The sequence below is a fragment of the Phytophthora cinnamomi genome, assembly GCF_018691715.1.
Source record: "Phytophthora cinnamomi strain GKB4 chromosome Unknown Contig118, whole genome shotgun sequence".
In the NCBI taxonomy this organism is placed as follows: Eukaryota; Oomycota; class Peronosporomycetes; order Peronosporales; family Peronosporaceae; genus Phytophthora; species Phytophthora cinnamomi.
In genome coordinates this window covers 119038-145179 of record NW_027151051.1, presented here as the reverse complement: position 1 = coordinate 145179, position 26142 = coordinate 119038, and the positions used below count along the sequence as shown (strand labels likewise).

General features: G+C 54.2%; 8 protein-coding genes across 8 annotated transcripts; 1 reads left to right on the top strand and 7 right to left on the bottom strand.

The window, feature by feature from the left end:
• Positions 1-2218: 2218 nt before the first annotated feature.
• On the top strand, positions 2219-4043 carry IUM83_19837 (homeobox and-type helix-turn-helix domain-containing protein; the record flags this gene model as incomplete). The annotated part of the gene is made up of 3 exons (XM_067944905.1): positions 2219-2768; positions 2846-3281; positions 3365-4043. The coding sequence occupies 3 exons, from the start codon at positions 2219-2221 to the stop codon at positions 4041-4043; spliced, it is 1665 nt and encodes a 554-aa protein (XP_067781312.1).
• A 479-nt stretch (positions 4044-4522) lies between these two features.
• On the bottom strand, positions 4523-5470 carry IUM83_19836 (uncharacterized protein; the record flags this gene model as incomplete). The annotated part of the gene is made up of 3 exons (XM_067944904.1): positions 4523-4532; positions 4628-4770; positions 4874-5470. 3 exons carry the CDS (start codon positions 5468-5470, stop codon positions 4523-4525), a joined length of 750 nt encoding a protein of 249 aa, XP_067781313.1.
• Positions 5471-10671: 5201 nt separating this feature from the next.
• On the bottom strand, positions 10672-12498 carry IUM83_19835 (uncharacterized protein; the record flags this gene model as incomplete). Its single annotated transcript, XM_067944903.1, has 1 exon — positions 10672-12498. One exon carries the CDS (start codon positions 12496-12498, stop codon positions 10672-10674), a length of 1827 nt encoding a protein of 608 aa, XP_067781311.1.
• A 266-nt stretch (positions 12499-12764) lies between these two features.
• On the bottom strand, positions 12765-13508 carry IUM83_19834 (ATP-binding Cassette (ABC) superfamily; the record flags this gene model as incomplete). The annotated part of the gene is made up of 1 exon (XM_067944902.1): positions 12765-13508. One exon carries the CDS (start codon positions 13506-13508, stop codon positions 12765-12767), a length of 744 nt encoding a protein of 247 aa, XP_067781296.1.
• Positions 13509-13602: 94 nt separating this feature from the next.
• IUM83_19833 (multidrug resistance protein ABC superfamily) lies at positions 13603-16683 on the bottom strand (the record flags this gene model as incomplete). Its single annotated transcript, XM_067944901.1, has 1 exon — positions 13603-16683. The coding sequence occupies one exon, from the start codon at positions 16681-16683 to the stop codon at positions 13603-13605; it is 3081 nt and encodes a 1026-aa protein (XP_067781316.1).
• Positions 16684-17291: 608 nt separating this feature from the next.
• Positions 17292-18995, bottom strand: IUM83_19832 (multidrug resistance protein ABC superfamily; the record flags this gene model as incomplete). Its single annotated transcript, XM_067944900.1, has 1 exon — positions 17292-18995. One exon carries the CDS (start codon positions 18993-18995, stop codon positions 17292-17294), a length of 1704 nt encoding a protein of 567 aa, XP_067781317.1.
• A 2717-nt stretch (positions 18996-21712) lies between these two features.
• Positions 21713-22927, bottom strand: IUM83_19831 (multidrug resistance protein ABC superfamily; the record flags this gene model as incomplete). The annotated part of the gene is made up of 2 exons (XM_067944899.1): positions 21713-22239; positions 22324-22927. 2 exons carry the CDS (start codon positions 22925-22927, stop codon positions 21713-21715), a joined length of 1131 nt encoding a protein of 376 aa, XP_067781314.1.
• A 142-nt stretch (positions 22928-23069) lies between these two features.
• On the bottom strand, positions 23070-25547 carry IUM83_19830 (Multidrug resistance protein ABC Superfamily; the record flags this gene model as incomplete). The annotated part of the gene is made up of 1 exon (XM_067944898.1): positions 23070-25547. The coding sequence occupies one exon, from the start codon at positions 25545-25547 to the stop codon at positions 23070-23072; it is 2478 nt and encodes an 825-aa protein (XP_067781315.1).
• Positions 25548-26142: the final 595 nt, after the last annotated feature.

Below are 26142 nucleotides of genomic sequence, written 5' to 3'. Positions count from 1 at the left end.
TGCTGAAGACGTCACCTATCGAGGCGAGAGAACTGTGTGTATTCATAGGTTTATTGCTAGCACGGGCCATTGTTCCAAACAAGGAAAAGCTTGCGCATCATTGGAAGAGGAGGGATGAAGGTACCATACCTCGTGGGTGTTTTGGACGTTTCATGGCGCGCGATCGGTTCATGCATATCTCCAGGAACCTACATTTCAGCCCGAACGATGACCCAAAGGCCGCGACGGATCGCGCGTGGAAGTTGCGTCCCGTTATTGATGAACTACAAGACCGGTTTGCTGCTGGCTACATGCCACCTGCCATCATGGCGTTCGACGAGGCGATGTTGCCTTCGCGCTCAACATTCTACCGCATGCGCGTCTACATCAAAGATAAGCCCCACAAGTGGGGCACCGAGTTGTTCATGTTGTGTTGCTCAAATACGGCCTATTGCATTCGGTGCGTGTCAGGCGTGTCTTCGGACACGCCTGCTTTTTTTTATCCCTAAGTTTGCTTATCGTGTATGGTCCAACCTAATACATTATTATATTGTATGATACAGATTTGAAGTATACTGCGGTAAAAAAAGAGAGGGCAGGTCAGTCAAGCTCGACGAATCAAAAGTCCTATGGCGTGGCGCATCTTTCTGTGCGAGAAGAAGCGGTACGCCGTGAATGGCGAGCTGCGGTCTTGCTTCGACATCTGGCACAAGTGCTGGAGTAATGGAGCGCTGGCACCTGCGCCGCAGCGAGGGGGGAAACGGTCGATCCGCGCGGGGGCTCCGGCGCAGCACCAAGATGAAGACGCTGGAGAAGAGAGCGGTGGGAGGGGCGGGCATTCAAGTGATGAGTCCACGGCGACCGGTAGTCACCTGCCCAAGCGGGCCCGTCACGCACTCGACGCGACGACGGCCGATTGAAGTGCTAATTGAGATATTCCATTTCTATTGAGTTTTAGTATAGCAAAATATCCCGCCTATCTGATGAGCAGCACATGTTCGTGGTGAGACTGCTATGCACTTCCTGTACACGGCTCTGTTCATCGTCGCAGCGCCTCTATCACTCCCTTGGACTGGTTTTGTTGCACCACATACATGGTATGATCACTAACATGTATATATCACTGCCAACTCATGAACCATACACGATACCGAGAGACCCCACGATCGAGTGTTAGGTTTAGCCTGCATCTATACACTATACAAGTTAGGGAATTATGTTGAGCTTTGTATGAGAACCCTTCCCTGCACATACACGTTAGAGCGTCTAGGGCTCAGGGACCAATGGGGTACGGTACCATTATTAATACCTCCGTCTCAAGGGGTTAATAACCCTCCTTTGTAAAATAACTGATATTAACGTTTAATTTCGATTGCCATCACTACTGGTAATTGTCGGCTGGGCCCTGTACGTTCTTATCGCCGCTCTCTCATGACAAGTACGTTTCCAACCAAACACGCTATTGTCGCTCAGTACGGATACAAGACTAGCCTTGTGGAAGACAAGTCCAAGGTGCTTCCGTGGAAAATATACGCAGACCAGTCTCTGCTTTCGGTTTAATACCTCTGTGATTCATGTTTTTTCGAAAATATGTTGTGGTGCATCCAGCTGGCTGGTGCAGCAAAGATCACGGCAATTACTCTGAGGTTCCTATACGGCCGTAGGTGGACTTTAACATCCACGATGGAGGACGCTAGCATTTGTTGATCATCGATTGCTTCAACGAGAAACACCCGAGTAAAACGTAACGGGGAAACTAACTCTCTGGGGTTTGCGCTGCAGCAACAGATACCAGTAGACTCATATCTGATCCCCCACTGTCCGCGCGTCGAGGAGCGAGCCGTAGACATCTTCGTCATCGACAGTTGAAGTATACCTCAAGTCAAGGTACGTTTCCACAACCGCATTAGGGCGGTGTCCAAACTTGCAGCTCCGAACTGTAGGGGGCGAGCATCAATCCCTCCAACCCAGCCGACATCCAGGTTACATTTAAGCATCGGCAAGTAAAGGGGCCTCGCTCTCCTTGTGCTGTGCCTTGAACATCGCAAAACTCCACGTCTTGCCGTTCGAATCCAGAGTGGATACTCTGGCCAAGTCGGCACCCATATTACTCACGCTTCGCGGCCTGCGATTGGTCGATCCGAGGGTGCCCATCTCCCTTCTTCAGTTTTGGCGACGTCATGGCATTCTTCAAGCAGCGCCTTATCGTCCACACACGGTCTCACTTGAGTTGCTGAACATGAAGCGCGAGCTGCGCTCCGTGACGCTCAAGGCGTCGCCCGTGCCGCCCGCTGCAGCTCCAGCGAGTCGCTCCGCGGCTCGCCGCCCGTCGTGGCGCCTCGGGCCGCTGCTGCTGCTCTACGCCGCGGGCTTTTTGCTGCTGGAGCTGCTGCTGATCCGCCGCGCGCGCTTCTCGACGCACCGCCGGCTCGTGCAGGTGCCCGAGGACGCGCAGCGCTTCGCCCTGTCCCCGCCGGACCTGGAGGACGCCGAGTTCGCACGCATCGACGTGCCACACTGGATGACGAGCGCTGACGGTGACGTGCCCTTGGCGGAGCGCGAGCACCTGAGCTGGCTGCACGCGGCCTGCACGGCCAAGAAGCAGACCGTCATCCCGTGGCAGCACGGCGCGCCCGACGACGACGTCGGACATAAGCAGGCTACGTTGCTGGACAGGGGCGACCCGAGGGTCGTCGAGCAACTCAAGCAGTGCCCCGACGTGGACATCTACCTACCCGATGGGATCCGAGGCCTCGGGTACTGCGAAGACGCAGTCGCCTTCGCCAAATGTAGGGAGGGCAACATTAGCGTGTGTGCTTTTTTAAGTTTTATAAGTTGGATGCTGACTGCTGGACTGTGGTCACAGTTCTGCGCTCGAGGCTGCTGCCGCTGTGGGCGCTGGAGGACCACTTCTGGGACCCGGAGACGAACCGCAGCGTCATGTACTACGAGCTGTGTCCGTTCACGCCGATGCTGTTCTTTAATCATTACTGGGACTCGAGGCCCGACCGCTCCGAGTGGCCGCGGTCCAAACCCGTGTACATCATGCCCAACATCGAGATGCGCGAGCTCACGGCGCAGGAGTACTGGACCGTGGACGCCGTCATCTGCAGGACGCTGGCGTGCGACCAGCGCGTCAAGGCCTGGTACGCGCAGGAGGGGAACCCGCGCGATGCTAAAGTCTTTTATACCAGGTTCACGTCCTCGGATTCTGCAGCACACGCCGTTGAGATGCTCGGAGAGGAGAATGTGAGGCGGAAAAACTTTGCCAAAGTACGATTCACACACACGGCTGGCTCCAGGTGCGTGTTTAAAGGCGAGTACTTAGTACGTTGCTATGGTTTCGTGAGATGACTAAGTGTTGCTTTGTGTGCTGGCAATGGAGTCCGTACAAAGGCACCGAGCAGGTACTCGACTGCTGGCTGTCACACCCAAACTTCCCACCCTTGGATCTGTATGTGCATGAAAACATATACGGGGAGAAATTCCAAGCCACTTACGATGACGCAATTCTCGAAGCCCCCAACGTCAATCTCATCCGCAAGCGGATGGACGCCGTGGGCTTCGGGCAAGTACTGGCCGAGACATCGTTTTTCTTGTGCCCAAGCACCCAAGAAGGTTACGGCCACTACATCGACCAAGCAAGAGCATCTGGGGGCGTCATTATCACCACCGACGCTCATCCGATGAACGAACTCATCTCGTCGAAGGACATGGGCGTTCTCGTGAAGACTAAGCGCGAGTCCCACCCAGACATGCTACTTGGAGGCGCGTACCAAGGCACTCACGGGCTCCGATCCGTTGATGGACTTGTGGCCAAATTTTCAGCTGAAGACCTCTGTGAGTCCGTGGAGTACGTCCTGAAACACACCAACACGGCGAAGCGCGAGGCGATGGCTGAGAAAGCTCGGCGGCAATACCACGAAGACACCAAGTTCTTTGCGCAGCGCATGATCCAGCTTCGCCTGTTTGCTCGCGAGATGCGGAACTCGTGGGTACCACCCGAAGAGGACATTGCGGTGGGGGATCCCGAGCGTATCAATCTTTTGCGTGTTGAATCGTGATCACACACGACGATCATTAACTAAGTCCACACATTTACTAAGCGATTACAATAAAAAAAAAGTCTTCATCACTTGCTGATTCTTTTCGCTAAGCACTAAACGTGCTCCTTGCATCTCCACGATCCGAACAGCTGAACGACGTCTCGGAGATTGAAAAGTATCTCCCTGGTGTCCATAATGGAGTGGCGGCATCTTCTAAAAGTCCCCACGTAGGACAGTTACTGTCCGTACTTTCATCGGATGACATCAACCGCTGTCGATTCTGCTGCCATGCCATTTCTGCCGCACTTTGTTGATGAACGGATGTCAGGCATAAGTGACATACAACGACGTGCACACTCCGAGTCAGTGAACCCTTGCTTCGGCCGGTTAGAACTTTGAATGACTTCTTCACCCGGCATTTCGAGCACAACAGCGTCGCACATACCGCACAGGAGTTGCTAGCACTTGGCAGGCCATCCCGACTGCGACTAAAGTGCTTAAGGCGGCCTTTGCAGACACCACAACACGACAGATCTGCCCAAGCTCCAGTCACTATCCGCTTTTGTTTACTTCCCGGGTTCTTCATGGCGTTCAAAATACACCACTGCAGCTTCTTCTCTTCCGATAGCCTCGGCGCCTCCCAAAACCCCAGCACCCCGATCCACATCGCGTTCATCACGATCGCATCCATGATATGCCCCATGGTCTCCACGTACAATTGAATGTAGACATCGACCGTCCCGTCCTGTAGCTCTCGGTAGAGTGCGCCATACATCAATTTGCCTCTGGTCATGGGTTTCGGAAGCTCCGGCAGCTGTGGCAACTGAGCTGGTTGCACTAGATCGTACCCGATTCGATCCCCATTCGCGCGCGTGATGATCCCCGATGCCGACAAGATCACGAAGTCTCGGGCGCACGATCATGCTCAGCGGCCAGCCCTGCTCGCCCACCATCCACATGACGTTCAGGCTCTGGAAAGGGTCCTCCTCCGTCGGTCCCGACAGTTTCGCTAACGTGGCGCCACTCACGTCATGTGGTGCAGTGGACGCCGCGCGAACACACATGTCCCCGAACGTCTGCGTGGTGAGCCCGAACATGACGTCGTCCAAGCAGGTCTGGATGTTCCCCACAGCAAGCAGCACGGCGGGGCTCTGCCAGTTGTCCCCGGGCATGTGCAGGTCTCGGCGTCCGCCGTGATCGCGCTCCGAATACAGCGACGCATTCTCCTGCGTCTTGTGGCGCTTCCAGCGCGCACTGTCGAGGTTCGAGTGGTGGCGCGGCGTATGTCGAGGGGCGCCAGTCGTGGTGGCGTCCCGTTCGTCGTAGCTTCGCAACGTTCGATCCAGCAGCTGCAGAGTGAGCTCCTGACACCGCTCCTGCTCCGCGTAGGTCAATTGCAGCGGCCGGAACGGAATTTGTCCGCGATATCCCTCGCCCGCGTTCATGTTGCTGCCGCCGGTCAATTGAAGAATGAGTGCAAGTCGACCCTCTCCTATGAACGCTATGTCAGCCCCACGCTACAGGGATCGAGCATTGAAGGTGTCGTACATATCTGAAGTGGGACCGTGGATGTGTCACCGAAAATCGCACTTGGCGAGCGAGCCGTGATCAGCAAAAGTGGTTTGTGGATCGGAGACCGCCCGTCAACTGTCGTGTGGGCCTTTACACGGAGGACACAACGATTGCGAGCTGGCGCCATGTCCTTGCGTAAGTGCACCAGTACCCGACATGAGTTTTTGATATCCTTGACGCTACGGGCATTGCCGCAGATTGCGTGACGCAATTCGACAGGGTTCAACACGACGCTCTTCAGGTTGCTGACAACTCCAGGGGTCGACGTAGCTTCCGACAAGCTGGATGGATGCTGATTCAGCAGCATTGCTGAAGCGGTGCACTTCGACTTGAATCTCTGCTTGGTTCTAGTTGTGTCGGACCATGTACTTACTAGGTACTACTTAGTATTAATACATGATGAGCTACACTACGTCGACTCGAAGAAAGCGGAGGGAAACGTAACAAGGCCTGGCTGTTGACGGCAATTCGCGCACGTGCCATTCTCCGAGAAGAACCTAGATGGGAAGCATGTAAAGCTCACGACGAACTTCTGTTTTAGCCTGGAACGATATCTTTTTAGCCATTGCGTACCAAAGCAAACTCCGCAGCGAAGGCGATCTACTATCCGTTTGCGAGTCTCTTCAAAACACAAGTGGAAGGCGACAAAAGTCGAGTGTATGTTTCTTCATCTTTGATCCTTGATTGAAATTGCCCATAAGGTTGATGCCTGTTCTGTTCCTGTGTAATTGGATACTACCCTAGATTGACGACGACAGCCCATCCTTTACAGCGGCTAGCAGCTTCACACACTCCAGGCTTACACGTAGTATCCGGGGAGCGCCATCAACGCGACGAAGGCGCTCACGGTAGTAACAACTTGAAGTGAAGCATCCTTGACGCCAGCTACGGACAAGATCTGGCCGAGAAGGTTTTGGGCGTCGAACACCATGGCTATATTGCGTGACGCAATTCGACAGGGTTCAACACGACGCTCTTCAGGTTGCTGGCAACTCCAGGGGTCGACGTAGCTTCCGACTAGCTGGATGGATGCTGATTCAGCAGCATTGCTGAAGCGGTGCACTTCGACTTGAATCTCTGCTTGGTTCTAGTTGTGTCGGACCATGTACTTACTAGGTACTACTTAGTATTAATACATGATGAGCTACACTACGTCGACTCGAAGAAAGCGGAGGGAAACGTAACAAGGCCTGGCTGTTGACGGCAATTCGCGCACGTGCCATTCTCCGAGAAGAACCTAGATGGGAAGCATGTAAAGCTCACGACGAACTTCTGTTTTAGCCTGGAACGATATCTTTTTAGCCATTGCGTACCAAAGCAAACTCCGCAGCGAAGGCGATCTACTATCCGTTTGCGAGTCTCTTCAAAACACAAGTGGAAGGCGACAAAAAGTCGAGTGTATGTTTCTTCATCTTTGATCCTTGATTGAAATTGCCCATAAGGTTGATGCCTGTTCTGTTCCTGTGTAATTGGATACTACCCTAGATTGACGACGACAGCCCATCCTTTACAGCGGCTAGCAGCTTCACACACTCCAGGCTTACACGTAGTATCCGGGGAGCGCCATCAACGCGACGAAGGCGCTCACGGTAGTAACAACTTGAAGTGAAGCATCCTTGACGCCAGCTACGGACAAGATCTGGCCGAGAAAGGTTTTGGGCGTCGAACACCATGGCTATATTGCGTGACGCAATTCGACAGGGTTCAACACGACGCTCTTCAGGTTGCTGGCAACTCCAGGGGTCGACGTAGCTTCCGACTAGCTGGATGGATGCTGATTCAGCAGCATTGCTGAAGCGGTGCACTTCGACTTGAATCTCTGCTTGGTTCTAGTTGTGTCGGACCATGTACTTACTAGGTACTACTTAGTATTAATACATGATGAGCTACACTACGTCGACTCGAAGAAAGCGGAGGAAACGTAACAAGGCCTGGCTGTTGACGGCAATTCGCGCACGTGCCATTCTCCGAGAAGAACCTAGATGGGAAGCATGTAAAGCTCACGACGAACTTCTGTTTTAGCCTGGAACGATATCTTTTAGCCATTGCGTACCAAAGCAAACTCCGCAGCGAAGGCGATCTACTATCCGTTTGCGAGTCTCTTCAAAACACAAGTGGAAGGCGACAAAAGTCGAGTGTATGTTTCTTCATCTTTGATCCTTGATTGAAATTGCCCATAAGGTTGATGCCTGTTCTGTTCCTGTGTAATTGGATACTACCCTAGATTGACGACGACAGCCCATCCTTTACAGCGGCTAGCAGCTTCACACACTCCAGGCTTACACGTAGTATCCGGGGAGCGCCATCAACGCGACGAAGGCGCTCACGGTAGTAACAACTTGAAGTGAAGCATCCTTGACGCCAGCTACGGACAAGATCTGGCCGAGAAGGTTTTGGGCGTCGAACACCATGGCTATATTGCGTGACGCAATTCGACAGGGTTCAACACGACGCTCTTCAGGTTGCTGGCAACTCCAGGGGTCGACGTAGCTTCCGACTAGCTGGATGGATGCTGATTCAGCAGCATTGCTGAAGCGGTGCACTTCGACTTGAATCTCTGCTTGGTTCTAGTTGTGTCGGACCATGTACTTACTAGGTACTACTTAGTATTAATACATGATGAGCTACACTACGTCGACTCGAAGAAAGCGGAGGGAAACGTAACAAGGCCTGGCTGTTGACGGCAATTCGCGCACGTGCCATTCTCCGAGAAGAACCTAGATGGGAAGCATGTAAAGCTCACGACGAACTTCTGTTTTAGCCTGGAACGATATCTTTTAGCCATTGCGTACCAAAGCAAACTCCGCAGCGAAGGCGATCTACTATCCGTTTGCGAGTCTCTTCAAAACACAAGTGGAAGGCGACAAAAGTCGAGTGTATGTTTCTTCATCTTTGATCCTTGATTGAAATTGCCCATAAGGTTGATGCCTGTTCTGTTCCTGTGTAATTGGATACTACCCTAGATTGACGACGACAGCCCATCCTTTACAGCGGCTAGCAGCTTCACACACTCCAGGCTTACACGTAGTATCCGGGGAGCGCCATCAACGCGACGAAGGCGCTCACGGTAGTAACAACTTGAAGTGAAGCATCCTTGACGCCAGCTACGGACAAGATCTGGCCGAGAAAGGTTTTGGGCGTCGAACACCATGGCTATATTGCGTGACGCAATTCGACAGGGTTCAACACGACGCTCTTCAGGTTGCTGGCAACTCCAGGGGTCGACGTAGCTTCCGACTAGCTGGATGGATGCTGATTCAGCAGCATTGCTGAAGCGGTGCACTTCGACTTGAATCTCTGCTTGGTTCTAGTTGTGTCGGACCATGTACTTACTAGGTACTACTTAGTATTAATACATGATGAGCTACACTACGTCGACTCGAAGAAAGCGGAGGGAAACGTAACAAGGCCTGGCTGTTGACGGCAATTCGCGCACGTGCCATTCTCCGAGAAGAACCTAGATGGGAAGCATGTAAAGCTCACGACGAACTTCTGTTTTAGCCTGGAACGATATCTTTTTAGCCATTGCGTACCAAAGCAAACTCCGCAGCGAAGGCGATCTACTATCCGTTTGCGAGTCTCTTCAAAACACAAGTGGAAGGCGACAAAAGTCGAGTGTATGTTTCTTCATCTTTGATCCTTGATTGAAATTGCCCATAAGGTTGATGCCTGTTCTGTTCCTGTGTAATTGGATACTACCCTAGATTGACGACGACAGCCCATCCTTTACAGCGGCTAGCAGCTTCACACACTCCAGGCTTACACGTAGTATCCGGGGAGCGCCATCAACGCGACGAAGGCGCTCACGGTAGTAACAACTTGAAGTGAAGCATCCTTGACGCCAGCTACGGACAAGATCTGGCCGAGAAAGGTTTTGGGCGTCGAACACCATGGCTATATTGCGTGACGCAATTCGACAGGGTTCAACACGACGCTCTTCAGGTTGCTGGCAACTCCAGGGGTCGACGTAGCTTCCGACTAGCTGGATGGATGCTGATTCAGCAGCATTGCTGAAGCGGTGCACTTCGACTTGAATCTCTGCTTGGTTCTAGTTGTGTCGGACCATGTACTTACTAGGTACTACTTAGTATTAATACATGATGAGCTACACTACGTCGACTCGAAGAAAGCGGAGGGAAACGTAACAAGGCCTGGCTGTTGACGGCAATTCGCGCACGTGCCATTCTCCGAGAAGAACCTAGATGGGAAGCATGTAAAGCTCACGACGAACTTCTGTTTTAGCCTGGAACGATATCTTTTTAGCCATTGCGTACCAAAGCAAACTCCGCAGCGAAGGCGATCTACTATCCGTTTGCGAGTCTCTTCAAAACACAAGTGGAAGGCGACAAAAGTCGAGTGTATGTTTCTTCATCTTTGATCCTTGATTGAAATTGCCCATAAGGTTGATGCCTGTTCTGTTCCTGTGTAATTGGATACTACCCTAGATTGACGACGACAGCCCATCCTTTACAGCGGCTAGCAGCTTCACACACTCCAGGCTTACACGTAGTATCCGGGGAGCGCCATCAACGCGACGAAGGCGCTCACGGTAGTAACAACTTGAAGTGAAGCATCCTTGACGCCAGCTACGGACAAGATCTGGCCGAGAAAGGTTTTGGGCGTCGAACACCATGTCGAAGAGGAGCCACGCGCCTGCCGTTCCAAGAAGACTTACACTGTAATGCCGCAAGATGAACAAGGCTTGAGCGCTCTTGTTAGCAGGTTGGGTTTCTTGGGGGCATTCCACACGTATCGCGATCCGACACAGGCGGCACACCCTCGGCTGTCGAAGATGCTGCAAGGGAGTATCGACACAGATACCGACGACCAAACTGATGACAGTCATGCCCAGGAACCATTGCGTGCCTGACGTAGAGCCAATATATCTTACTGCACAACATGCCGCCGAAGAATAACAGCAACCAAGTCGCAATCAGGTTGGCGCGGTGAAGACATCCGAACAGTAGTTTGTGCAGCGGCCGCGACGGTAGCGAGATTTTTCCACCAAGACACCGAAGAAAGGCTGGGATACTCCCTCAGAGAATCATTGCCGTAAGCTAAATCTGATACGGCACTAAATTATCGCGTCTGGATTCGGCTCATAAAAAACTGTGTAGATGCGCTTGGACAAAGCTCGTTGAATGCGCGCGTCGTGGAGCTTGTCAGCAACCAGATCCTCCTTCTGGGCACGAGATAAGCTCGGGTCTCGATAGGCACGCATTAAACTGCCATAGGTAGGAAAGTGGTCAAGCAGACACTGCGCCTTGTCCTCACTCACGCCTGGAATCACTTGGAGCATTCGCAGCCACGCGTTGGCACATGGACTGGCAGTAGCCCCCGTGCGAGTCACTCGAAACGAGTTATTCCGAGGAACAGACTCCAGGAAATCCTCGAGAGCGGATGGGCGTGAGGCAGCGACAACGAACTCGCGAGTCAACAACGCCACGTAATTCGCCGTAGCATCCAGATCACACGTAAACTTCGTGTGAGTTCCCAGGTCCATGAACAATTGGAACGCCACTTCGTGCAAGTCCGCGAATGAGACCATCAGCGAACTGGAAAAGGTTGACGACGTACTAGGAGTTGATCCGTTCTTCTTCCCCTTCTGTTTCTGTTGCTTCTTGAGCTCGATGAGAGCGCGATCCATGCCTTCGACAATAACGAAAAACTTACTCGGTTCTTCGTCGTCTTCACCAGGCTGGCGCGCTTTTTGAATCTGCTCCTGATAGTTTGGCACCAATGACTGAAGATAGCGAACCGCAGCCACCAACTCTATGTAACTCTTCTGGATTATCATGTCCAGGAATGCATCGGCTTCATAGTAGATAGCGCACGAGTAGTGGGAGCTACTGTTCTCCCGTCGCTCCCACCGAATAACTCCCGGCATGAGGCAGTTCATCGCAGTCGCCACTGTGAACGGCACGTGCTTACCATTGTACACGTGGTCCTTCAACGCGCTGCGGATGCTGTCTCCTGCCGCCGACGTGTCCAGCGAGCGCTCCATCTGCACCACCGTCATCACATCTCCAGCAGCCGGAGTCGAACCGCTTTTCGCTGCTCTTTTCGGTTTGGCCGGTGAAGCTCCCGTTCTGGGTCTTGCAGGTGACGGCGCCGCCCCGGTACCAACCAGTTCAACCTCAGCAATACGCGTTACTCCACTCTCCTTCCTCCTCTTCCCTACTCCTCCACTGCTCCTGACCGTCTCGGAGTGCAGATCTCTCAACCTGCCCGACAATCTCCTCGCCTGCTTCGCCCCTACTCGCTTTCTCTCATCCGGGAAAACTCGTCGCCTCGCACCCGTCGCCAACTCCGGTGACAAAACTTCAGGCGAATCGGAGTCCGAGTTCAAAGCAACAGGAGCAACATCTACAAGAGGAGGAGGAGGAGGAAAAGAAGGAGGAGAAGCTTCCGCTGGCAGCGAATACATGAACGGCGGCGGAGACCCCGTTGGAGAATACGAGAACGAAATCTCCTCCTGCTCCTCCTCTTGTTTTCGTTCTTCTTCTCGTTCTTGTTCCTCGACTGCGAGCGTCTCCTCTCCGTCCACTGCAACTGCAACACTTGAGCGTACTGTACTAGTGTAGCCAATTGATACCAAAGGAGATGGGCTGGGGGACGACGGCGACGTGGTCAAGTCCACGAAAGAAGGACCATCACTCTGCGTCTTCTTATTCTTCTCCTTTGGGCTCCGAGGCGGCGTGAGCAGCTCGATGACCTCCACGGAAGGAGAAGAACTGTTCTCGTTCCGTTGGTTCGTCTTCTTCTTCTTCTTGGAGCCGCTATCTGGAATGCCCAGCTCCACCAGCATCTCGTCCAGCACGTGGTCGTCCTCGTCCGTCTCCAGCGAGTCGCGCGGCCGCTTCCGAGCGCGCGCAGGCCGCGGCGACGGCGTCGCGTTCATCGACCAAAAGGTAATTTGAAATGTGACGTTTGCGAATTTTGTAGAAAGTACTGTGTCACCTTGCTATAGGGAATTGTAGCGCAAATGTTGTAGAAAGTACAGTGACTACTCGCTATAAGGGAATGTCAACAGTCAAGCACAACTTCTTTTGAATCATTTTTTTTATGAGGACTATGCTTACTAGAGATTGTAACTCAGTCCACCGCTTTCATACAAAAAAAATAAATCGTGTGCTTTTTTATCTAACTTATCTATGCGTCTTCTGCCTAGTTCACAGCATGTTCCACCAACTTTGCGTAGATACCCTTCAGTTTGATCAGCTCCTGGTGCGTGCCCTGCTCAGCGATCTTACCGCCGCTCACCACGCAGATCTTGTCCGCTTTGCGGATAGTGGACAACCGGTGCGCGATGATGATCGTCGTGCGCCGCTTCAACGCCACCACCTTGTCCAGAGCCTCCTGCACCACCTTCTCGCTCTCCGAGTCCAAGGCGCTCGTCGCCTCGTCCAGCAACAAGATGTTGGGATTCTTCAAGATGGCTCGCGCAATGGCGATGCGCTGCTTCTGGCCGCCAGACAGCTGCTCGCCCTTCATGCCCACCTGCGTGTCGTAGCCGTCCGGGAACTTGGTGATGAATCCGTGCGCGTTGGCCATCTTGGCGGCCTCTTCGATGTCCTGTTGGGTGGGTTTGTCCGTCAGTCCGTACGCGATGTTCTCTGCGATGGTGCCGATGAAGAGCGTGGGTTCCTGTCCGACGAGGCCGATCTGACTGCGCAGCCAGTTGAGGTTGAGTTCTTTGGTGTCGACGCCGTCGAGGAGAACTTGACCATCGACAGGATCGTAGAAACGTTCGATGAGAGATACACCGGTACTCTTGCCTCCACCACTTGGACCACAGAACGCGACAGTCTGGCCGGCTTCTATGGTGAGGTTGTAGTTGCGGAGGACGGTGACTTCAGGTCGGGTGGGGTATCGGAAGAGGATATTCTTGAACTCGATTTTACCTTGCAATTGATCAAGGCGACGTCCACTTTCCTGGAATGAATCAATCGGAGGCTTCCGATCACGTAAGTCCACAATTGTTTTACCCGCCTTCAGCGCGTTGTCAGATTCCCCCCATGAAAGAAGTAGCATTGCCAATTCCTTGCGCCGACATCATGATGGCCATGAGCGTTCGCATGAGCTCCTTGAAGTTGATTTTATCGTCGTGCACCAGCTTTCCGCCGTACCAGAACACGAGCGAGTACGTTGCGAAGAGGATAAACGAGCTGAAGCCCAGTGCAACGCCATTCAGCTGAGCCTGACGACGTCCACTAGCCAAAGGTTCCTCCAACAAGTTCGAGAATTTCGTGTAAATTGATTTCTCCAATCCAAGCGACACCACAGTCCGAATGTTGCTGAGGGCTTCCGACGCATGCGCACCAACCTCAGAAAGCTCATCGGACAAATGCCCTGATGACTTCAGTTGGCGAATGCGGACCATTTGGCCAGCAATCAAGAACGGAAACACGGCCAGCATCACCAGCGTGAGCAACCAACTTCCGGTCGTGAACGAAATCACCAGAGCTGCAACGAATGTGAAGATAGCCTGGACAACACGGCCCTGCGAGTCACCGGAGACCAGGGCAACTTTGGTTGCGTTCGTCGACAGATCAGCGGTTAGAGCTCCAGTAGCGTTTTTCTTCTCGTCAAAGAAGCCAATATTCTGTCGGCAAAGGGCACTGAAGTGAATGTCTCGCAGTCGAGACGTGAGCTTCTCAGCCATGTACTTGAAGCAGTAGTTCTGCAGAGCTGCAGCAAGGAACATCACAAGCGAACCACCGACATAGCACAATCCATACACCATGACATCATGTTTGAGATGATCGAGAGCAGACTCGTCATGAGATACCTTGTAGAGCGTGTAGTTCTTGGTCATGGTTGCCACCAGCTCACTGATTAGGATAGCCGAGCTCGGAAGAGCGCAGCCCATTACAGCAGCGGCGATAATGCCGACAACGAATGCTGGTCGCTCCGGCCGAGAAAAAGCCATGGCGTCAAAAATCGTGAACGTCTTGCTGGAATCCGCTGCGTCCACTTGATTTGCCTTCTTTTCTTCATCCAAGTGCTCACTGACCACCGATCGGCTACTGCGTCTTTGCATCATGTTTGACCGTGGTTCACCGTCTTCAGCTAAGGCCAAGGCTGTCGCTGCAGCCTGAGCCTCTATGTGAGCATTTTCCTCCTGAATCGTGTACAACTTGCGATAAATTCCATCTTCGATCCTGACCAACTCATCATGAGGGCCCTCTTCCACAACATGACCGCCATTCACAACAACAATCTTGTCCGCGCGACGAACCGTACTCAACCGATGAGCGATCACCAACGTCGTCATGTGCGTCTTGTCCATCAGATCGTTCAACGCAGCCTGCACAATACGTTCACTCTCCGCATCTAAGGCACTAGTAGCCTCATCCAGCACCAGGATCTTCGGTTCACGCACGATCGCCCGAGCAATGGCAACGCGCTGCTTCTGGCCACCGGACAGTGACACACCCTTCTCGCCCACCAGCGTATCGTACTGCTCCGGCAACGACATGATGAATGTGTGCGCATTGGCCAGTTTTGCCGCTGCCACGACCTGCTCACGAGTGATTCCTTCTCCGCCTGCCGCGATGTTCTCGAAGATGGTGGTCGCGAACAGCACGGGCTCCTGCGATACAAGGCCGATCTGCGAGCGCAACCACTTGATGTTGAGAGTCTTCACGTCGCGTCCATCGAGCAGAATGGTGCCCTCATTCGGATCATAGAACCGTTCGAGGAGTGATATCAGAGTACTTTTGCCGCCGCCACTGGCACCGACAAACGCGACAGTCTGGCCAGGCTCGATGGTGACGTTGTAGTCATTCAGGATCTGCACATCGGGGCGACTCGGGTAGGTGAAGTTAACGCCAACAGCTTGAATGCGGCCAAAGCACGAATCCGGTTTGTCTCCTTCGTCATCTCTCGAGGCGTCAATGCCGGAGGGCGTGTCCAGAATTTTGTAGATTTGAGCAGCAGCACCCTTAGCTTCAGCCACGGCGGAAATGTTAGGCATGATCTGGCCAAGCGAGATCGTTCCCATCAGGACACCGAAGAAAGACTGGAACACCTCGCTCGGGGATGCTTTGCCGTGAGCAACTTTCGATCCTCCGTACCAGAGACCCGCTGCGTACATGAGCCAGATGCTGCACATGAAGAGGCCGAAGACGCAAGCCGAGAACTTGGCCATCTGAATGTTGGTTTCCTCAGCTTTGGCGGCGCGGTCGTTGTATTTGTTGATCGCGAGTTTTTCCGCGTTGAGTGATGACACCGTACGAATGGAACCCAGCGTCTCCTCCGCCACCGCACCAGCCTCCGCGTACATTTGCTGCGAGTGCACTGCTCGTTTACGCAGACTCGTCATCAGGACACCCAGCGACGCCACCATGAAGGGCATAACGCACGCCATGACGAGACTCATATCCCACCCGCGCACGAAGCCGATAACGTAGCCAGTGATGAATTGGCAAGTGTACTTGACCGAGTCGCCGAGCTTCTGGCCCATGCCGTCCTTGATCTTCACCGTGTCGCCCGTGAGGCGGCTCGACAGAGTCAACGGGTCGCTGCTGTCGTACCAGCCGATGTTCCTGTGCAGCATGTGCTTGAACGCGGCGTCTCGCAGCGCCTTCATCTGCCTCTCGGACGAGTTGACGAACACCACGTACGCAATGTAGTCGGTGATGAACAGCGCGACGGCGATGTAGAGGTAGTCTAGCGAGGCCTGGTTGACCGCGTGCATATCCACGCCGCCGTTCGCCTGTGCGAAGGCTCCGATAGCCTCACCAAACACCAATGCCATGCACGGGAACAACGCCCCGTTCACACCGGCCATCAGAACACCGAACGACAGGAGCAGGTTATCAGTGACCGTGCCATAGCGGTACAGCTGCCGGAACGGGATCGTAGGTGGGGGCTTCTTCTTGTCCGTCGTAGCAGCTTCGGGTTCCGGGGCAACGCTGTTGTTAGCGTCAGACTTCCGAACGGCTTTGGAGGTCTCCACGGTGACATTACCGACAGACGCATTAGCACGCGGGGTGATCACTTGAACGTAGTCATGCTGCGCAGCGAGCTCGGTTCCGTCTCCAGGTTCTACCACCTCCGGGTGGAGTTGAGGCGGCGACATTGGCGACTGGATCCAATTGAGAGATTGAACGAGATGAGCTTTATGGGGACCAGGGCCAATTGAAGTGTGAGACGAGAAGCTCTGCGGTGCCTCGCGGTAAGACAGTGATGCCCTATACTATAAGGGGAAACCTTCTGTCCTGATCAGGTGGTTTCAACTTTGCTAGTTTACGCCGATCCGTCCAGTAACGAGGTGTCGCGCGGTGATGGCGGCGAGATTCTTCTGGAAGTGCTCACCGTCATGAATGAATGCACACACGCGCCAAAGTTACTCCCCACCAAATGCGTTCCAAAGCATTAAAAGCTTAGCTAGTTTTAGTCGGGGCCGTTACCACGACTGTCCGAGCGCGCGTAATCGACAAGCACCACGTGCTGGGATTGCTCGGATTACTTGATGAGCCGTTGCTCTGGCGCCGAGTTGCGGCGCAGCTCGCGCAGTCTGATCCCCTATTGATGGCAACACGATGGCGGTGGCATCTGCATTGAAACACAACCCTCTATCAGCAAATGTGAAGTTTTCCATCAAAAAAATGATAAGCAGCAGCAGAATCTACGGATGGGTATCATTTAGAAAGTCAGCATATGCAAATTCATCTAGGTACTAACCCCCTACGACGTTGCCTTCTGGACGAGTCTCGCGTAGATACCCTTCAGGTTGATCAGCTCCTGGTGCGTGCCCTGCTCAGCGATTTTACCGCCGCTCACCACGCAGATCTTGTCCGCTTTGCGGATAGTGGACAACCGGTGCGCGATGATGATCGTCGTGCGCCGCTTCAACGCCACCACCTTGTCCAGAGCTTCCTGCACCACCTTCTCGCTCTCCGAGTCCAAGGCGCTCGTCGCCTCGTCCAGCAGCAAAATGTTGGGATTCTTCAAGATGGCTCGCGCAATGGCGATGCGCTGCTTCTGGCCGCCAGACAGCTGCTCGCCCTTCATGCCCACCTGCGTGTCGTAGCCGTCCGGGAACTTGGTGATGAATCCGTGCGCGTTGGCCATCTTGGCGGCCTCTTCGATGTCCTGTTGGGTGGGTTTGTCCGTCAGTCCGTACGCGATGTTCTCTGCGATGGTGCCGATGAAGAGCGTGGGTTCCTGTCCGACGAGGCCGATCTGACTGCGCAGCCAGTTGAGGTTGAGTTCTTTGGTGTCGATGCCGTCGAGGAGAACTTGACCATCGACAGGATCGTAGAAACGTTCGATGAGCGAGACGCAAGTGCTTTTGCCACCGCCACTTGGACCACAGAACGCGACCGTCTGGCCGGCTTCTATGGTGAGGTTGTAGTTGCGGAGGACGGTGACTTCAGGTCGGGTGGGGTATCGGAAGCTGACGTTCTTGAACTCAATCTTGCCCTCGAGGTGAGCAGGGCGAAGACCAGATTCATCGAAGGAATCGATCGGAGGTTCTCGGTCGCGAAGGCTTACGATCGCTTTTCCTGCCTTGAGAGCATGATCCGAATCCGCGATGAAGGTTGTAGCCATTCCAATTCCCTGAGCAGACATCATGATGGCCATGAGAGTCCGCATGAGCTGTTTGAACGTGATGTCACCGTCATCCACGAGTTTACCACCATACCAGAATGCGAGCGCGTAGGCTGCGAAGAGGATGAAGGAGCCAAAACCCAAAGCAAAACCGTTGACATGAGCTTCCCGACGACCACGAGTCAACGGTTCTTGAAGCAGATCCGAAAAAGTCCCCGAAAGCGATTTCTCTAAGCCGAGAGAAGCCACCGTGCGGATGTTGCTAAGAGCTTCCGAAGCGTGAGCACCGACTTCTGATAGTTCGTCCGATAAACCGCCAGCAGTTTTCATGTGTTTTCCACGCGCAGCTTGCCCCATGATTAGGAACGGGAACACCGCCAGCATCACCAGCGTCAGCAACCAACTCCCGAGAGAAAAGGATATCACCAGCGCCGCCGCAAACGTGAATATAACTTGGACAACGCGTCCTTGTGAATCGCCAGAGATCAAAGCAACCTTGGTCGCATTTGTCGACAAATCTGCCGTCAAAGCACCCGTAGCATTTTTCTTCTCGTCGAAGAAACCGATGTTTTGGCGGCAAAGTGCAGTGAAATGGATATCACGCAAGCGAGAGGTGAGCTTCTCAGCCATGTACTTGAAGGCGTAATTCTGCACGAAGGCGCTGGTGAATACTACCATCGCTCCACCAATGTAACACAGTCCGTAGACCATGACGTTGTGCTTGAGATCGTCCAGCGAAGATTTATCGTGTGAAGCCTGGTACTCGGTATACTTCGAAGTCATCGTCACTACCAGCTCACTGATCAGAACGGCTGAAAGAGGCAGAGCACAACCCATAATCGCGGATGCTACGATCCCAGACACAAAAGCTTTTCGCTCCGGTCGACTGAAGGCAATGGCATCGAAAATCGAGAACTTCGACGAGCTTGTGTCTTCTAAGGACTCAGTACCAAACACTTTGAGACCAGCTTCATCATCATAAGCAGAACGACTGCTTTGTCGTCGACTTCGGACTATGTGGCTCTCAACGCAATTATCATCAACGGGATCCGCCATTGCAGCCTGAGCCTCTATGTGAGCATTTTCCTCCTGAATCGTGTACAACTTGCGATAAATTCCATCTTCGATCCTGACCAACTCATCATGAGGGCCCTCTTCCACAACATGACCGCCATTCACAACAACAATCTTGTCCGCGCGACGAACCGTACTCAACCGATGAGCGATCACCAACGTCGTCATGTGCGTCTTGTCCATCAGATCGTTCAACGCAGCCTGCACAATACGTTCACTCTCCGCATCTAAGGCACTAGTAGCCTCATCCAGCACCAGGATCTTCGGTTCACGCACGATCGCCCGAGCAATGGCAACGCGCTGCTTCTGGCCACCGGACAGTGACACACCCTTCTCGCCCACCAGCGTATCGTACTGCTCCGGCAACGACATGATGAATGTGTGCGCATTGGCCAGTTTTGCCGCTGCCACGACCTGCTCACGAGTGATTCCTTCTCCGCCTGCCGCGATGTTCTCGAAGATGGTGGTCGCGAACAGCACGGGCTCCTGTGACACGAGTCCGATCTGCGAGCGCAGCCACTTTACGTTCAGCGTCTTGATGTCACGTCCGTCGAGCAGAATGGAGCCGCTGTTTGGGTCGTAGAAGCGTTCGAGCAGCGCGATGAGAGTGCTTTTGCCGCCTCCACTGGCACCAACAAAGGCGACAGTTTGGCCAGGTTCGATGGTGACGTTGTAGTCGTTGAGAATCTGTACATCGGGGCGACTTGGGTAGGTGAAATTGACGTTGAGGGCTTGAATGTGTCCAACACACGAGTCGGGCTTGTCGCCAACGTCTTCGGTTGAAGCATCAATAGCCGATGGAGTATCGAGAATTTTGTAGATCTGTGCGGCGGCTCCCTTGGCCTCTGCGATAGCTGAAAGGTTCGGCTTGATCTGGCCAAGTGACATCGTTCCCAGCAAAACCCCGAAGAAGGCCTGGAACACATCCGAAGGTGTGGCCTTGGCGCGCGCGACTTTCGATCCGCCGTACCATAGCCCGACGGCGTACATCAGCCAAACGCAGCCAATGAAGAACCCGAAGGCGATCGCAGAGAGCTTCCCGACCTGAATATTGGTCGCTTCTGCGGCCGAGGCACGGTCATTGTACTTGGTGATCGCTCGCTTCTCGGCGTTGAGCGACGACACCGTGCGAATGGACCCGAGAGTCTCCTCCGCGACCGCGCCGGCCTCCGCGTACATCTGCTGCGCATGCACCGCTCGCTTCTGCATGATCTTGAGCAGGACGCCCATGGATCCGACCATGAAGGGCATCAAGCAGGACATGGCGAGCGTGATGTCCCAGCCGCGCACGAAGCCGATGATATAGCCGGCGAAGAACTGGCAGGTGAACCGGACCGAGTCGCCGAGCTTCTGGCCCATGCCGTCCTTGACCTTGACCGTGTCCCCCGTCAGTCGACTCGAAAGCTGCAGCGGGTCGATCTTATCGTACCAACTGATGTCCAGGTACAGCAAGTGCCTCAGCACTTCAGCTCGCAACTCCTTCATCTGCCGTTCCGCCGTGTAGGCGAAGAGCACCCCCGACGAGTAGTCGGTCACGAACAGTGCAACGGAGATGAGGAAGAAGTCTAAGGCTGCAGAGTTCACCGCGTCGCGGTCCACGCCGCCGTCCGGCTGGGCGAACGAGTTGATGGCGTTGCCGAACACGAGCGCCATGCACGGGAACAGAGCACCGCCCACTCCGGCCATGACCACGCCCAGACCCAGCAGGGCCTTGTCCGTGGGGGTGGCGTACCGGTACAACTGCGAGAACGCGACGGTCTCATTCGGTTCGATTGCATCGGTCTCCGGTACTTGGTCGTCGTCATGTTCAGGTTCACTGGTGGCGGGGTCCTTCTTGAAGTTGGTTGGGGCTTTGGCAGTTGAAGTGGGGGTCACCACTTGACTGTAGTCGGTGGTCGGTGCTTCCATGTCGTCCGTTTTGACTGGAGGAGGTGCCATGGTGAGGAACTGCGGGTGGTTCGCGTGGTTTATGAGGCTGGAAGAGTTGGTTGGTGAAGCTTTGGGTGGACTTGTGTGTGTGGTGGGGAGTTTGGAAGTGACTGAACGACTGCGGGATTGACAACTGTGATGCCGCCTAGTCGTTGTACACAATGCTTATGGCGGAATACGCACTGAGTTAAGATATGATTGTGCCGGACTGAGGCAAATGTTCATATGATTCTATATGTTGTTTCAGTGGATTAGTAGTGATAGGGTAATTGACTCAAAGTGACTGTGGTAATCCTAACCGTGTCAGTGGTTGCGACTACAGCAATCATTCTGCCGCCAGCGTGTGGTGCGCATTGCCGAAGTAAAAGCAAGTTGTGTATACCTAAGCATGGCAAAAGTCTTCGCACTGCGAAGTTCGCAGTTACTTTTAGGCTCGTTTGCACATTTATTAGCTTGCAGCACCCACAACCACATCATGATCAAGCTTCAATACATATATGCCAGCACATTATCACATTCTTCATTATTATTCACAGACGCTCTCAATCCATTCAATTCGCGGACTGCTGCACCAATTTTGCGTAGATGCCCTTCAAATTGATCAGCTCCTGGTGTGTGCCCTGCTCAGCGATCTTGCCGCCGCTCACCACGCAGATCTTGTCCGCTTTGCGGATAGTGGACAACCGGTGCGCGATGATGATCGTCGTACGCCGCTTCAACGCCACCACCTTGTCCAGAGCCTCCTGCACCACCTTCTCGCTCTCCGAGTCCAAAGCGCTCGTCGCCTCGTCCAGCAGCAAAATGTTGGGGTTCTTCAAGATGGCTCGCGCAATGGCGATGCGCTGCTTCTGGCCGCCAGACAGCTGCTCGCCCTTCATGCCCACCTGCGTGTCGTAGCCGTCCGGGAACTTGGTGATGAATCCGTGCGCGTTGGCCATCTTGGCGGCCTCTTCGATGTCCTGTTGGGTGGGTTTATCCGTCAGTCCGTACGCGATGTTCTCTGCGATGGTGCCGATGAAGAGCGTGGGTTCCTGTCCGACGAGGCCGATCTGACTGCGCAGCCAGTTGAGGTTGAGTTCTTTGGTGTCGATGCCGTCGAGGAGAACTTGACCATCGACAGGATCGTAGAAACGTTCGATGAGCGAGACGCAAGTGCTTTTGCCACCGCCACTTGGACCACAGAACGCGACCGTTTGTCCAGCTTCTATGGTGAGGTTGTAGTTGCGGAGGACGGTGACTTCAGGTCGGGTGGGGTATCGGAAGCTGACGTTCTTGAACTCAATCTTGCCCTCGAAGTGAATAGGCCGAAGACCAGATTCATCGAAGGAATCGATCGGCGGCTCCAGATTCTTGATTGCAACGATTGCCTTACCCGCTTTCACAGCGTTATCAGAGTCGCCAAGAAATGACGCAGCGCTGCCAACACCTTGAGCTGACATCATGATTGCCATCAGTGTGCGAATGAGCTTCGCGAACGTGATATCACCACCGTCGACCAACTTTCCTCCGTACCAAAAGACGAGCGAGTACGTCGCGAATACAATGAAGGAGCTGAACCCCAGCGCTACTCCGTTCAATCTCGCTTCACGACGTCCACTTGTCAAAGGTTCCTCGAGCAAATCCATGAACTTGTCAGTCATCGACGTCTCCATGCCCATCGCAACGACAGTTCGGATATTGGTGAGCGCCTCAGATGCGTGCGCTCCAACGTCCGCCAGTTCGTCGGACAACACATTTCCGTGACGAACATGCCGCATCCTGATCATTTGCCCGATGATAAGGAGTGGAAAACGGCGAGCATCACCAGAGTAAGTAACCAACTGCCGGTCGTAAAGGAAATTACAAGCGCCGCAACGAATGTGAACGCTGCCTGCACAACACGTCCTTGAGAATCTCCCGAAATCATCGCTACTTTCGTAGCGTTTGTTGATAAATCAGCAGCGAGGGCCCTGTGGCATTCTTCTTGTCATCAAAGAAGGCGATATTTTGGCGACAAAGTGCTGAAAAGTGAATCCCTCGCAGCCTTGATGTCAGTTTTTCAGCCATGTATCGGAAACAAAAGTTTTGTGTTGCGTTCGTGATGAACAGAAGCACTGCGCCTCCAATGTAGCACAGCCCATATACCCTAACGTCGCTTGAGAGGTGGTCCAGGTACGAGTGAAGGCCGTATGTTTGATAGTTGGTGTATGCAGTCGTCATACTTGCAACCATTTCGCTGATCAAAATTGCCGAGCACGGCATTGAGAACCCATTTACGCCTGCAGCAAGCAAACCAGTGACGAAAAACTTGCGCTCTGGTCGGCTAAACTCCAACGCGTCGACAATCGTGAACTTGCCTTGCGGTTCGTTCTCATTGACTTCTTTCAACACGGCGTCATCGACAAACCGGTCGCTCCCAACCGACCTGTTGCTCCGTTTCCGGACCATCTTCATGTCAGTATCGATGCCAACTTGAATTAGTGCCGCCGCAGCTTCGGCTTCTTCTTGTGCCTTTTCTTCCTGAATTGTGTACAACTTGCGATAAATTCCATCTTCGATCCTGACCAACTCATCATGAGGGCCCTCTTCCACAACATGACCGCCATTCACAACAACAATCTTGTCCGCGCGACGAACCGTGCTCAACCGATGAGCGATCACCAACGTCGTCATGTGCGTCTTGTCCATCAAATCGTTCAACGCAGCCTGCACGACACGCTCGCTCTCCGCATCTAAGGCACTAGTAGCCTCATCCAGCACCAGGACCGTCGGCTCACGCACGATCGCCCGAGCAATGGCAACGCGCTGCTTCTGGCCACCGGACAGTGATACACCCTTCTCGCCCACCAGCGTATCGTACTGCTCCGGCAACGACATGATGAATGTGTGCGCATTGGCCAGTTTTGCCGCTGCCACGACCTGCTCACGAGTGATTCCTTCTCCGCCTGCCGCGATGTTCTCGAAGATGGTGGTCGCGAACAGCACGGGCTCCTGTGACACGAGTCCGATCTGCGAGCGCAGCCACTTTACGTTCAGCGTCTTGATGTCACGTCCGTCGAGCAGAATGGAGCCGCTGTTTGGGTCGTAGAAGCGTTCGAGCAGCGCGATGAGAGTGCTTTTGCCGCCTCCACTGGCACCAACAAAGGCGACAGTTTGGCCAGGTTCGATGGTGACGTTGTAGTCGTTGAGAATCTGTACATCGGGGCGACTTGGGTAGGTGAAATTGACGTTGAGGGCTTGAATGCGTCCAGCGCAGGAGTCAGGTTTCTCTCCAACTTCCTCTTTGGAGGCGTCGATGTCAGACTTCGTATCAAGGATCTTGTAAATCGCAGCCGCAGCTCCTTTCGCTTCAGCTACAGCAGTGATATTCGGCGAGATCTGCGAGAGCGAAATCGTCCCCATCAACACGCCGAAGAAGGCCTGAAACACTGTGCCGGGCGATGCCTCTGCTCTCGCTACTTTGGACCCGCCGTACCAGAGCCCCGCCGCGTACATGAGCCAGATACTCCCCATCATGCAGCCGAACACGCACGCCGAGCGCTTGGAGATGGCGATATTGCCCGTCTCCACCAGCACAGCCCGCTCATTGTACTTGTCGATGGCGCGCTTCTCCCCGTTCAGCGAGGCCACCGTGCGGATGGAGCCGAGCGTCTCCTCCGCCACCGCGCCCGCCTCGGCGTACATCTTCTGCGAGAGCACCGCCCGCTTGCGGAATAGCCGCACCATGTACTTGAGCGAGAGCACCATGAAGGGCATGACGCAAGCCATGACGAGGCTCATATCCCAGCCGCGTGCAAATCCGATGATGTAGCCGACGAAGAACTGGCACGTGAACTTGATGGAGTCGCTGAGCTTCTGGCCCATGCCGTCCTTGATCTTAACGGTATCGCCCGTGATGCGGCTGGACAGCTCGAAGGCGTCGCTGCGGTCGTACCAGCTCACGTCCATGTAGAGCATGTGCGCGAACACCTGGCCACGCAGCGACTTCATCTGGCGCTCGGCCGAGTTGCAGAACAGGATGTAGGCCAGGCAGTCGGTGGCGAACAGCGCCACGGCGATCAGGAAGTAGTAGAGCGCGGCGCGGTTCACGGCGTCGCGGTCCACGCCGCCGTCCGCCTGGGCGAAGGCGTTGATGGCCGTGCCGAAGACCAGCGCCATGCACGGGAAGATCGCGCCGTTGACGCCGGCCATCACGGCGCCCAGCACGAGCTGCAGCTTGTCGGCGGGCGTGGCGAAGCGGTACAGCGCCAGGAACGACAGCGAGTCGTCGTGTGCCAACAGCGGCGCGTCCTGCGTGGCAGGCGCAGAGGAGACGGAGCTGCGTCTGCTGCTGCTTGGGCTCTTGGCGGCTTTGGGCGTCGCGAGGGCGGCGTATGGTGCCTGGAGCGGAGAATGGGGCGGCGGCATCTTGGATTGGGGGCTGTAGACTGGGGATGGAGACTGAATCCGCTTGCGCCCGACGCCACAATTTGCCGAATGAATTGGTCGTTGCGTCCGTCGAGCAAACTTGACCCCCTCACTTGACACGGATACCACTGTACGAAATGATGGTCACATTTTGGTGTTAGAAACGGGGCACGTGACAGATTTCGCTAGTCTCGCGCTGGATGTCGACCACCCGATTTGCTCGAAGCTAACCGAGATGTGGACGGGTGAGATCTGCGGCGAGCTTGGGCGGCGAGAGGAGGCGGAAGCACGTTTAGGTTGAAGCACTTAGATGATCCCGGTGTGTATGAGTGTTCGCCCTCGAAATCTATGAAGTGGGACGATTACGTAAGATCAAAAGCGCAGCACCGGGACGTTTGGTCCGGTCTACACATTTTTATCAGTGCCAATTGATCCCGTCCTGCTTGCCTGCAACTTGCCTCCTTCCTGCAAGCAGTTGCCTCGTGCGTAGCTTCCACCGCACAGTGCCGCCCTTGGCGATGTTCTCGAAGATGGTGGTGGCGAACAGCACAGGCTCCTGCGCCACCATGCCGATCTGCGAGCGCAGCCACTTGAC